The 12,318-nt window shown below is 34.6% G+C and overlaps 1 protein-coding gene and 1 pseudogene across 1 annotated transcript; both read left to right on the forward strand.

The window, feature by feature from the left end:
* Nucleotides 1-826: 826 nt before the first annotated feature.
* On the forward strand, nt 827-2,452 carry LOC142550974 (dof zinc finger protein DOF3.6-like; annotated as a pseudogene).
* Nucleotides 2,453-7,366: 4,914 nt separating this feature from the next.
* Nucleotides 7,367-10,274, forward strand: LOC142551813 (putative E3 ubiquitin-protein ligase XBAT31). The gene is made up of 8 exons (XM_075661232.1): nt 7,367-7,625; nt 7,762-7,821; nt 7,960-8,031; nt 8,127-8,248; nt 8,342-8,482; nt 8,557-8,664; nt 8,987-9,236; nt 9,570-10,274. Exons 1-8 carry the CDS (start codon nt 7,446-7,448, stop codon nt 9,954-9,956), a joined length of 1,320 nt encoding a protein of 439 aa, XP_075517347.1. The 5' UTR covers nt 7,367-7,445; the 3' UTR covers nt 9,957-10,274.
* Nucleotides 10,275-12,318: the final 2,044 nt, after the last annotated feature.

Raw genomic sequence — 12,318 nt, forward strand, 5'->3', positions numbered from 1 at the left:
TGATCAATGTTATTTTATTTTTATAACTATCCACGCAACAATTATGCACAACCCTGTTAAAAAAATTATGATTTAATTTATTTTCTTTTAGATTTATTAAGATAAGAAAGTGACATTTTAAAGCCTGTTAATGACCTTTAATTAGTGGCTTCCCCAATGTATTTTTTTCTATAAAAATAATAATAATGTCATCAAACCACAAAAAATTCCCTAACCCTTAAAAACAAACGGAAAAAATATTAAAAGAAAACAAACAAAAAATAAAATTGATTTGATCAAAATTAAAACACACAAGAAAATAAAAAAAATTATTTAAAAAATCAAATTAGTTTTTGAGACAAACAACTCAAGAATGAATGACCACCTTAATTCTTTCCACAAGAATTGTTATTTTTTAAAAAAAAAAACAAACATTATAATTATTTTAAGATTAATTGATTTCTTTTATACCGAATAACTACAGCAGAATTAAATAATTAACATATTATATTTACTTTTTAAATATAAAATAAAAAAAGTTCCCACATTCTCAATAATAAATGAACTTCCCCTATAAAATATTAGGCACCAAATCGTCACCTTTTTTCATGCAATCTCAATCAAATGTGCAGTGGCAGCACACCAAGACAAGCTGCTTAAAGGTTAAGTAATTTAGGATATATATATATATATCCTCGAAACACTATATATATTGTACGTATATCTCTTTCTATACATATTTCTTAATTTATTCTATTTGTCACAAATAATAATAAATTTTACAACCTTATTAAAATGCATATAATATTTCATTTCTGATTTACTCTCCTCGTCCCAATCATGTATAATCGATTATTTTAATGTTGTCATTTTCGAGCTTCCTTTGATTCCCCATTATATCTCCAGACAACCAAGCTCCTGACAAAAGATAAAAGAATTTATACAACAATGGTTTTTTCTTCCATTCCTGCAGCTTATAATCTTGATCCATCTAACTGGCAGCAGGTTATGATTATATATATTAGGGTTTGTTTTTAATCGGAATTAATTTCCTTTGAGAAAAAGGCAAATGATAACTAAAAGATATATAGATAATATTCTCAAACCTTTTCATGTTGTTTTCTGTATAATTTGTTTGATATACTCGTACCTGAATTTTCATTTCCATGTTTTTGGCAGCAACAATACCATCAAATTGTAGTCGGAAGCACAATCACAAATCCTCTGCTCCAACCACCACCACAGCTGGCGGCGGCCGCCTGTGTCATCGCATAGAGGCGCCGGAGGACCTGGGTCCATCCGCCCAGGCTCCATGGCGGAAACAGCCCGGATGGCCAACATCCCGGTGCCAGAATCCGCCATGAAATGCCCCCGTTGCGGGTCAGTAAACACGAAGTTTTGCTATTTCAACAACTATAGTCTCTCTCAGCCTCGCCACTTTTGCAAGACGTGCAGAAGGTACTGGACCAGAGGCGGGGCGTTGAGAAGCGTTCCTGTAGGGGGAGGCTGCCGTCGGAACAAAAGGAGTAAACCCGCATGTTCAAAATCTCCAGCGGGCAGCGACAGGCAGCAAACCAGCTCAAGCTCCACCGGTAATACTATTTCTTCCAACAGCAGCCCAGCCGGCCCCATGCCTCTGCTTCCGCCCCCACGCTTCACCTCTCCCATGAATCAACTCGCTGGAAACTTTAGTACACATCACATGGGCTTTAATTATACCACAGATTACATGAATTTTCAGTTGGGAAGTATATTTGGTGGTGTGGCAGCTTCACTTTCATCCTGTGGCGGCGGAGTTGAGCCATGGCGGCTGCAGCAGGTGCAGCAATTCCCTTTCTTGGGAGGTTTGGACACGTCTCCGCCGGAGCTGTACCAATTCCAAGGCAGTGAAACGGGCCACCTGGTGAGGTCTAGACTTTCTAGTTCGATGCTAACACAGAAGGGATCAATTAAAACTGAAGAAAATTTGGAGCTCAAGGCACAGTTAACAGAAGGGGCCATGCCAAGAATTAAAGATAATCAGTGGAATGGAACTTCATCCACTTGGTCTCACGAGCTTTCCAACTTCAGAATTTCCACAGGCAATTGAGCCTTTACAAACTAATCTTGAAAGACCAGCTGGAGCACTCCATAATTAAAAGCTTCAGTAGGAGATTTACACGTACTGATTTGACAAAATTTGAAACCCAATAAATCCTAATGGATGCATGAAAGAATGCAGAATTTACTTTTTCTTCTTCTTGTTTTTTCCCAGCCACATATGGGGGGGTAGGGATAAGTCTGGAGAAACCCTAGAAATTTTAGGTTAATTATCTGTTTTTGAATTTTCATCTGTATCTTCATTTTAGTACAACTGTATGCTATTACAAAATATAAGATACATGATCCAAAGCTAGATAACCAACATGTTTCTTGATTGTAGATTCTTAACTTTTATAAATATCATGCTTTCCAAACTCCATCTAGTTTCATTGCTACAAAATTAGAAGTGTGCTGATTTGGTTTATTGTTTTTTGACTATTTAATGTCAATTTTGTTCCTTGTATGATTCCAATTTTGATAATTTATAATGCCAAAATTGAGTTTTACAAAAAACTGATGTGGCACTGCATGCACACGTAAACGTCATATAGTTGCGAAATTATCATATTGGAAAAATGATCAAAATTGCTGAAAAATTTAACATATTGACTAAAATTAAAATTTGACAATACAGAGAACCTAAAACCGTAAAAATACAAATTTGTATCATCCAAATTTCGATTTTTCAAACAATCTTTTAGCTGAAAACTCATGAACTTGATGAAAAACTATAAAATTGATTCAATAATCATGTCTCTGTATATTTTTAGTCCTCTAATTTATCAAAAATTGGTTTATATCCTAATTAATATTAGTTAAATTGTCAGTACTCCTTCCTTTGTTCGACCTTTCACAAAATCTATGTCACAGCTGAAAGAATTTCCAAATCTTTAGTGTATCTTCTTGTTCTGATGGTCTAGAATATATGGAAATCAGCATTATAAATGTTTGATTAATGATTAATTATGAGATTCTGGGTCCCGAGTTGTCTTAAAAAAACAAATCTAGTTAATTTTGTTACGACAAAATATTATATATTAAATTTCTCGCAGTCTCGAAACCCGAAAAAGTGTTCAAAAACCCAGAAACCAACGTTGCTAAATCATCGATTTTCGTTCCCTAACACCCAGTTAAAGACGGAAGGGGGAGAAGTAATGCAGTCAAAGATGAACACGAGAAGTCGAAGAATTCTTTTCCATCAATTTTCAGGAACAGAATTTGCATGCCAATCATTTTTATTAATGTTTTTGTTCTTAGATTTTGATGATTTATAGGATGAAATCAGTTTCTTTCTTGTACGTACTAATTGGTCTTGCTTCTGACACAAGAACATTTTGATTTCGTAATTTGTTGTGGTCATGGGAAATTTAAGCCAATAAGGGAGCGTTTGGTACCGTGATTAGGCGGGATTATTTTTTTTATCCTGTCTAGTCAGCTGTTTGGTACGCGTGATTATTTAACCAAGTCAATCTCTCCTATGAATGATTAGGTTATATTAAGTAGGTTAAAATAATATCTCCTCACCCCTTAGGATTATTTATCCAACTCTTAATACCTCCTATTTTTTCAATTTTACACTTCTCTTATATTCAAACTCACCACCACTTCCCGCCACCGACCGCCGCCGCCATGACCACAGGCCGACCGCCGACGAACCGCCGGCGCCGGCGCCGACCATTTCCGACGCAGGCCGTTTCCGGCCGGCCGGCCACCGGCCATCGCCGCCGCCTAGGGAAAGGGCAATTTTGTCTTTTCTTAAAAAAATTCAAAATTATCCTACACTTAAAAATCTTACCAAACATAATATTATTTTACATCATATATTACAATCCTACCACAATCATTTTCTTTATCATTTACATACTAATAATTAGTTTATCTTATCCTTCCAACCAAACGTAGCCTAATAGATAGTGCGTGGATCCTTGCATGATAAGACAATTTTGGCATGGGAATAAAGACGTACATTTACGTGAGCTTTTAACTTAAAAATCAGAGACTAGCTCAATTATTTATATCAAATCCATCTCCCAATAATTTTTAAAAAAAACACTTAAAAATTAGAGGGACGATTTTTTCTTTTTGAAAATAACACTACAAAAAATATATATTGTTAGCTTGTAAAAATCGTCGCTAATTTGTTATGGTTATCATAATTTATGAATATAAAGTATATTTTTTGATATTATTAATATTACTTTTCCTCCTAGTTATAAAGAGAAAACCCCATGGAAAAAGCAAATGCATATAGAACTACCTTTACCGTGAATTACACAAAGTCAAAGAAAATTATATATGATTTTTGCTTCCCTCCAATGACTAAAAAAATATAAACTCCATCAAGTTTACGCATACGTTTGTCGGCCAATGAAATGTTTAGAAAATATGCGTATAATAAATTCTTGCGAACACAATTTAAGTTGAGCCAAAAAAATTTAAACTTCATTTTCTTTTAAAGCAAAAGCTCATTAATTTGCAATAAATGGGATTGCGTCTACTTGAGAAACATGATCACGCAAAATTCCAAAAAAAAATAATAATTGAAAATTGCATGTAAGCGGTAAGCTAGCTATATATAGATTCCTTTCCCTTTTATGGGCAAGGATCAACAAAAAGCAAAAGTTATATAAAAATTAAGTTTTTACAATTATTGTATTAGACTACTTCCGGATAAAAATGTATCATTTGAACTCGACTATTCAACTTTGAGTGATTTTCTTTGTATTTTTTAATAAATAATTCTATTTCAAAAGTTTAATGTTTTATTTGAATGGGGATTTATGGTGTGTTTTTTAATATATTTATTTTCAATAGAAAAAGATAAGTACTTCAAAACTTGCTGTAACCTCGTTTTCTTTTAAAGCAAAAGCTTATCCTACCTCGTGAAAAGCATCTGAGCCCATATGAAATTCTGCAAATAAACTTGTATTTTCGCTTTCAAGTTAAATTTAAAATATTCGATCAAATACTAGTTTTCGAACTATACTGATCTGAATAAAGATTATGATTTAATTTTGAGAAACATTTAATTACTTAGAAATTTATTTTAAATAAATGTCTACGATTATCAATAGAACCTAGCTAATCCATATCTCATATTATTCCAGATGAATATTTTTTGAATAACACATATGTTTCGTGTATTTAATGGAATAACATCTTATATATGAACATGAACCATATAATGTTAATTTATCCAGACATGTGATAATTGCGATCAACATGTCTATTGACAGCGATTAGCAATAAGCTAGTATATATCCCCTGATGACCTTCTTGTTTCATAATTTTTTGACGATAGAAGATGTAATATATGAGTACGTCTCTTATGAGACAGTATCACAGATTTTTTTCCGTGAGACGAGTCAATTCTGCCCATATTTACAATAAAAAGTAATATTTTTGACACAAAAATAATACGTTTTCACATGTAACCCAAATATTGTTCCACAAAATTGAATGCGAGATCATCTCATTGGAATATCTTTTTGTTTGAGGAAGTCATCTACTGCTTTTTAGGTACAAAAATAATATTAAATCATAAAAATGACGAGAATAAATTTAACTATCGATATTACTAATTTCAGTCTCAAATTAGAGACCGAAATTACTGCCGGTCTCTAAGTCGGTTACAAATCTCCTTGTGCTCAATTTACTCGGTCACAAAGGAGCTAGCTAGAACATGACGCCCCACACTTTTTGAAAAGTCCATCTAATTAGAGATTGTCCCACAAAAAAGGTACTGTGGATTAGTGTAAGCAAAATGATCACGATTCAAAGTTGGAATTCTCTAAAGTTCTTAACATTTGCAAGAACAAATAAAATACGTCCTTAATATTAAATAAGTGTTGGAGTACAGTTTTCTCATACCAAAATACTGCGGAAGTTTAATTTTTTTTATAAAATTCATTTGACAAAAAAATATCGGCTTCGTATGAATCGAATCGAATCCATAGAGTTGTTAAATTTTAATTACTTTGGCGTTTAAAAATGATTTCACCAAATTAATCCGGATTAATCTTTCTTGTAAATTCCGTTCTTCAATCAACGACAGCTCGAGCAACTTTTATCTTTATTTTAGACCTTGAATCGACTCAGAACTACTTTACAATATACAATGCATTATCAAATGAATTTCATGATTTACGTTCAGAAACATATCTCATGATACTTATTGTATGTTCAAAAGTTTTATCTATGCAGCTTGAATTGTATACCGATAATATAATATCATAATTGAATAGAATAATAAAACATCATTAAAATAAATATTGTTTTTACAAGAGTTAATAAAACCGAAACTACAAATCGACTCACTGAACATCCTTTCTAACAATAAGGACATTCATGTTTAAATTAAAAATTGAAAAAGAAAAATAAGTTTCTGTTTATTTGGTTGAAACTTGAATGATGGGATTTGTATGTTATTGATGAAATATGTGATAATTGAAAGGATTCAGTTTCCAATGACAAATCTTCCGGGCCCTTTTGGTATTCTGTGTACAAAATGATATTAGGGAAATGAATCGGGCCCTTAACTAATTAACTGAACTACAACGATCCATTACTAACTAGGCCCGGCCTGCATAAATTTTATACAATTAATTCATTATTCAACTGTGTGTCCAATTTGAATTCTATTTATTTCTTAAAAAATAAATTAATTCAAAAATACGAGAGTTAGGTATATGCTAGACAACTAAAATGACATTTATTCTTTATTTTCATTAAAAAAAATTTAATAAATTTCTCTTTGGAAAACTGCAGTTTGATCTTGTAATTTTATCATTTTGTATTTTTTATCTTCTGTGTTTTCAAATTTCATTTTTCATAACACATCTTCATATTGTTGTCAATTTAAATCATTTAAAATTGATAATGTTGATGTAAAATATACACGTCAGCACTAAATTGATTTCATATTAATATTACACCGAAAAAAGACTAAAATTACTATAAAAAAAAATAGCGAACAAAAATAAAAATTTAAAAGATCGAAATCACAAATAACAAATATACAAAAACTTAAAAAAAAAAAACATTTTTCTCTCTCTTCATGTGGATTGTTAGGTCAGGAGCAAGTTAAGGATTAATTTCACGCCTTTTGTTATTTTGTACATTCATCAACTACATTTATCTAATTATTGAAATCTATTTATCTAATCTAACCTCTTGAAAAATTGAATCGACATATTCGGCTTGTTAATTAGCATTTTTGTTTTGATTGTATTTTTTAATTTATATTTATATAATTATATCGGAAAAGAAATAATAATTAATGGGAACAATAATTATTATTATTATTGAGTGCAGTCACACTCCCTTCCCACTTCAGGTGCTACGAGCACCACAACTCAGAACCTGTCCTAAATGCAAAGAGAAAGATGGGACAGGGGATGAGCTGCACAGATTCCCACGAAAATGGGTTGTTTAGTGCTGTCCAAAATGGAGAGCTTCAAGCAATTGAAGCAATGGTGGATGCGAACCCAAGTTTGCTGACATTGAAAACTGCTCATAGGAAGCTATCCGCGATGCACGTGGCGGCCGCTAATGGCCAGATCGAGGTGGGTATTATCCGATCTTGATTTTATACTGGCACTGCCTCGGTTTCTTGATAACGTGGAATGATTTAGTGAGCAAAGTAGCTTTGATCACATGGGAATGTTTCTTATATTTCTTTGTGGGTTTGTGTTTTGTTAGGTTCTCTCTATGCTTCTGGATCGGACTGAAAATCCAGATATCTTTAATCGCCACAAACAGGTGAGCTGTGGTTGTGTGTGTTGCTTGAATGATGTTCAAGATATATCCGTTTTTATCATTTTTTGTGTTTTACTGAACTTTTTGTCTTGTTTTGTGCATACAAACGGGGAACTTGACGTTGGATACTGATTGGCTTAGACCCCATTAATGTTAGCTGCTATGTTTGGCAAGATTTCCTGTGTGGAGAGGCTGATTCAAGCTGGGGCTAATGTAAACTTTTTTTTTTCAGTTTAATTTTCTTTATTTGGATGCAACAGTTTGATATGTATTCATAATCCGATGGATTTTTTCGTACATTTTTTCAGATTTTGCTGTTTGATGCGTTAAAAGGGAGAACATGTTTACACTATGCAGCTTACTATGGTCATTCAGATTGCCTGAAATCGATTCTTTCTGCCGCAAATTCTACCCCAGTTGCACATTCTTGGTGACCACTAACTTTTATTTTGTTCAATTTCCTTTGTGAATTTTACTATTATCATCAAAACTTGTTCTCAAGCATTGTTGTATGGGAGGTCAGGGGATTTTCAAGATTTGTGAATATAAGAGATAAAAGTGGCGCAACCCCACTTCATTTGGCTGCCCGTCAGAAACAATCCGATTGTGTTCACATTCTATTAAGTAGAGGGGCTCTCGTGTGTGCTTCTACTGGTGGATATAGGTAATATTTCATTTGCATTTTTCACAAGGATTTCAGTTGCATTTGTTCGTTACATTGACAGAAGCTATTCGCAGCTATTCAGGTAATACACCTCTTCATCTTGCTGCTCGAGGAGGTTCATTGGATTGTGTCCGAGAATTGCTTTCTTGGGGTGCAGACCGCCTGCAAAGAGATTCATCCGGGTACATCCATGTTACCTTTTGTTACAGAAGAATAGATTTCTATTAAAGTTTCCCCTTGTGCCCTTTAACTTAAGTTTACATCAATAAATCCTTTACTTGCAATTCGTGATAGTTAAGTAAATTGTAGAGACTACGGTAGTTTTCATTGTAAGCTTCGACCCTTTGAAAGACTAGACCAAAAAGATTATTTGCACGTTGTAGCCCTAAAAAAAATTGTTTTGATATCTTGATTCAATTCTTGATGCTTTTGGTGAAATGTATGGTCATATTTCCTATAATGTCCAAGGTAAGCTTATTGTTTTGTTTGCTGATGTATGTGCAGGAGAATACCTCACATGATTGCTTTGAAGAACAAACACGACGCGTGTGCCGCCTTGTTAAATCCTTTGGCTCCAGAGCTGTTAACTTGGCCATTCCCGTTGAAGTTTATCGGCGAGCTCAATCCTGAGGCCAAATCTTTACTGGAAAATGCGTTAGTTGAAGCTAATAAAAACAGAGAAAAGGTCATCCTTAATGCTGCATCCTATTCTGTTTCTCCTCTCGCAGTTTCTGATGGCATTGATGAATCAGAGGTACAAAGCCTGGAAATATCTTTAAAGTTTAAAGTTGAAACCATATTTCGCTTATGGCATGAGTTGCCTGCCTTTCCAATATCCATGAATCTTGATTCTTTTTATTACAGTTGTGTCCCAAATGGAGACAATAAAAACTTCCATCATTCATGATTAAGTCTACAATCGTTTGTTTAGATGTGCAGGGTGGCAGTAACGCTAGTTATGAGATGAATTTTTTGATCTTATTCGATATTACCCTATTTGGAATTGTGGATGATAGCTAAAAGTACCTTTTTAAAATAATTTTTTTTAAAGAAAAGCAAAAACTGGAGCTGTGGATTTGTCTTACAGGCCAGCAATACTGAGCTATGTTGCATCTGCTTCGAGCTAGCATGCGCAGTCGAGGTTGAAAACTGTGGTCATCAGATGTGTGCTCACTGTATTTTGGCCCTATGCTGTCACAGTAAACCCAATGCTTCATCAAATTCTGCCAAGATTCCTGTCTGCCCCTTTTGTCGAAGCAGCATTACCAGATTAGTCGTGGCCAAGAACAAATCTGACAGTGAAACCGAGCCGCATTGCAGCCCTAGGAAACTAGGAAGAACAAGAGACACATTTAATCTCGGTGAAGGCAGTAGGAGCTTCAATAATTTGTCTCCCTTCAGTTCATTGGGGAGATTGGGTCGCAGTTCAGGGAAAGTTTCTGCTGAACGAGACAATGATCTTGATAAACCATAAGATTCATCACATTGATAGTTTTTTATTTATTAAAATACGGTCTTGCGATGAATTGAAAAGGGGTTCTGAACTGAAATCGGTTGAGTCTACCTTCAGAAGAAGAGATTATTGATGATACCACCTATTCATTCTAGATGTCTACCATACTATACACCGGAACTTAGCAGCTCACACTTTTATGTCAAGATATGCCAATGCACGTGTAATATACATGAACAATCATTTTTCTTGTGTCGTTTGTTCCGTGACTGTTACTTTCTCTAAGTTGCAGTATGCCACATTTCCGTGAATGAATCAATTCGATTCTTATTGATCATCCTTCCTTTAATGTTTTTTGTTGTTTCTTAACTTAACAAGGTGAGCATCATGGGAGTATTTTGGCCATAACCATGCGAAAAGATGTTTTCACTAGTATTCTCCAGCCAAGAACTTGTTATAGTTGCGAGGTTACTTAACAATCATCAGTTACCGAATTCGAGTACAAAACATTAGGTACTGCATTCATTCCATAACAGCCAGAGATCTGATTTCTTCTGTGAATGCTAGCAGCACTCCTTTTTGTTTCAAGAAATTGTTGACAGTAGCAGGCTCTCGCAGCTTCGGTGATCACTCATCAGCCTCGAGCAGAGACACAGAAAACATGCTTTGGAGTTCTATGATTTTCCTTTCTTTTTTTTTTCCCAAGTTTGATATTCTTCTCTGATTTGTCTTCTAGAGAGCTGGAGAATATTGGATAATCGGTTTACTTGCCGAAAGTTATACTCTTTCCATGGTAGAATTAACCAGTGGACTGACGCAAGCTCTAATATTATTTACCAATTCTTTATTTTTATAGATCAAGAAACTAAGAATTAAATGTAAATAAGGAGGACAACTGATGGTCAAAGAAACAAAACAAAAAATCAAGGATGGCCACGTGAAAAGAGGATAATGATTTATGTCCTACAACTTGTCAATAGGCATGAAAATGACACATCCTAGCGATTAAGAGACCAACGAACGTGAAAGTTGCATAGAAAAATAAGTCTGATGTTACACTGAAATGATTCCTTTTTACACTGAAATGATTCCTTTGGCTCCATTATGATTATGCAGCCAAGATCGAGAATATGGAATCACAAAAATTAGTTTTATTCTATTTTAATAATCTCAAAACATGATACGATTGTATTTATCTCACAAATCCTACATATATTCACAATAAAAAGTAATATTCTTAGCATAAAAAGTAATATTTTTTTATGAATGACCCAAATAAGTGATTCGTCTCACAAAATACGACCCGTGAGACCGTCCCACACAAAGTTGTCATTTATTTATGGCAAAAACTTGTGTGAGACGGTCTCACGGGTCGTATTTTGTGAGACGGATCTCTTATTTGGGTCATTCATTAAAAAAATACTACTTTTTATGCTAAGAGTATTATTTTTTATTGTTAATATCGGTAAGGTTGACCTGTCTCACAGATAAAGGTTCGGGAGATCGTCTCACAAAAGACCTACTCTTTATTTATTTAACGTAAATTAGTTAACGGGGATAAATTTATACTAGACTACATTATAAACTAGTATAGAAAGATATATAATTTCAAATACAAAATATGAAAGTATCTCGTTCAGTATCCGATGGACTGTCCAATATCAGGTAGGCCTCTAGCCTTCTGTACGTCAAAGCGTCTCTTTTCAATCCCTTCCTCTGATTTTCTGGATCTCGTAAAACTCTGATTCATCGTGTTACACCTGTAGCGAGCCAAAAATTGAAATCACCGTCCATATATATAGAGTAAACTCATATTTTTTATTAATATTGATACTCACGGGAGATTTAGGGTCCGATCCACGCAAGCGTCACTAATCCAGACACGGGCTTCAAAATTACCCTGGGCCTGAAATCACAAATAAGACCGTTAGGAGGGGGCCAGGAGAGTATCCTGGCGTAGCCCCTCCGACGCTCAAGTCAGAGACTGAGGATATATGGGGGGAGCAGCTAAGGGCGCTGCTGAAAACAATATAGTGAATCCAATAACTGAACACTCAAACCTGGTATTTATAGGAGAATACATGGGCCCTTGATGGGCTTGTCTTCCTTTTGAGCTAGGGATGGGCCAAGGGTAATGGGCCCATCCATGGGGTATCACCAGTCTCCCCTCCCGAGTCGAACTGAATCGTAGGTTCAAAGTTCGATTAGATGTGTTGTCCTCGGGTCATCGGGTACGAGTTGTGTATTTTCTTCCGGTCGTTTGTCAGTCTCCAAATATTTGGAAACAAATTAAATCATATCGCAATCTTGTTATAGTTTTCTCTTCAATTCGTTCACCAGCTCTCCCCCCCCATGCCCGAGTCCTCGCCTCGCTACCCTCGCC

This window comes from Primulina tabacum, chromosome 7 (genome assembly GCF_025594145.1).
Source record: "Primulina tabacum isolate GXHZ01 chromosome 7, ASM2559414v2, whole genome shotgun sequence".
Taxonomy (NCBI): domain Eukaryota; kingdom Viridiplantae; phylum Streptophyta; class Magnoliopsida; order Lamiales; family Gesneriaceae; genus Primulina; species Primulina tabacum.

Excerpts from the sequence above, each read along its gene's own strand:
- LOC142551813 (XM_075661232.1), top strand. The coding sequence starts at position 7,446 with ATGGGACAGGGGATGAGCTGCACAGATTCCCACGAAAATGGGTTGTTT. Across the intron at positions 8,249-8,341 it reads ACCCCAGTTGCACATTCTTG|GGGATTTTCAAGATTTGTGA; the intron begins GTGACCACTAAC and ends ATGGGAGGTCAG. Across the intron at positions 8,483-8,556 it reads GCTTCTACTGGTGGATATAG|CTATTCAGGTAATACACCTC; the intron begins GTAATATTTCAT and ends AGCTATTCGCAG.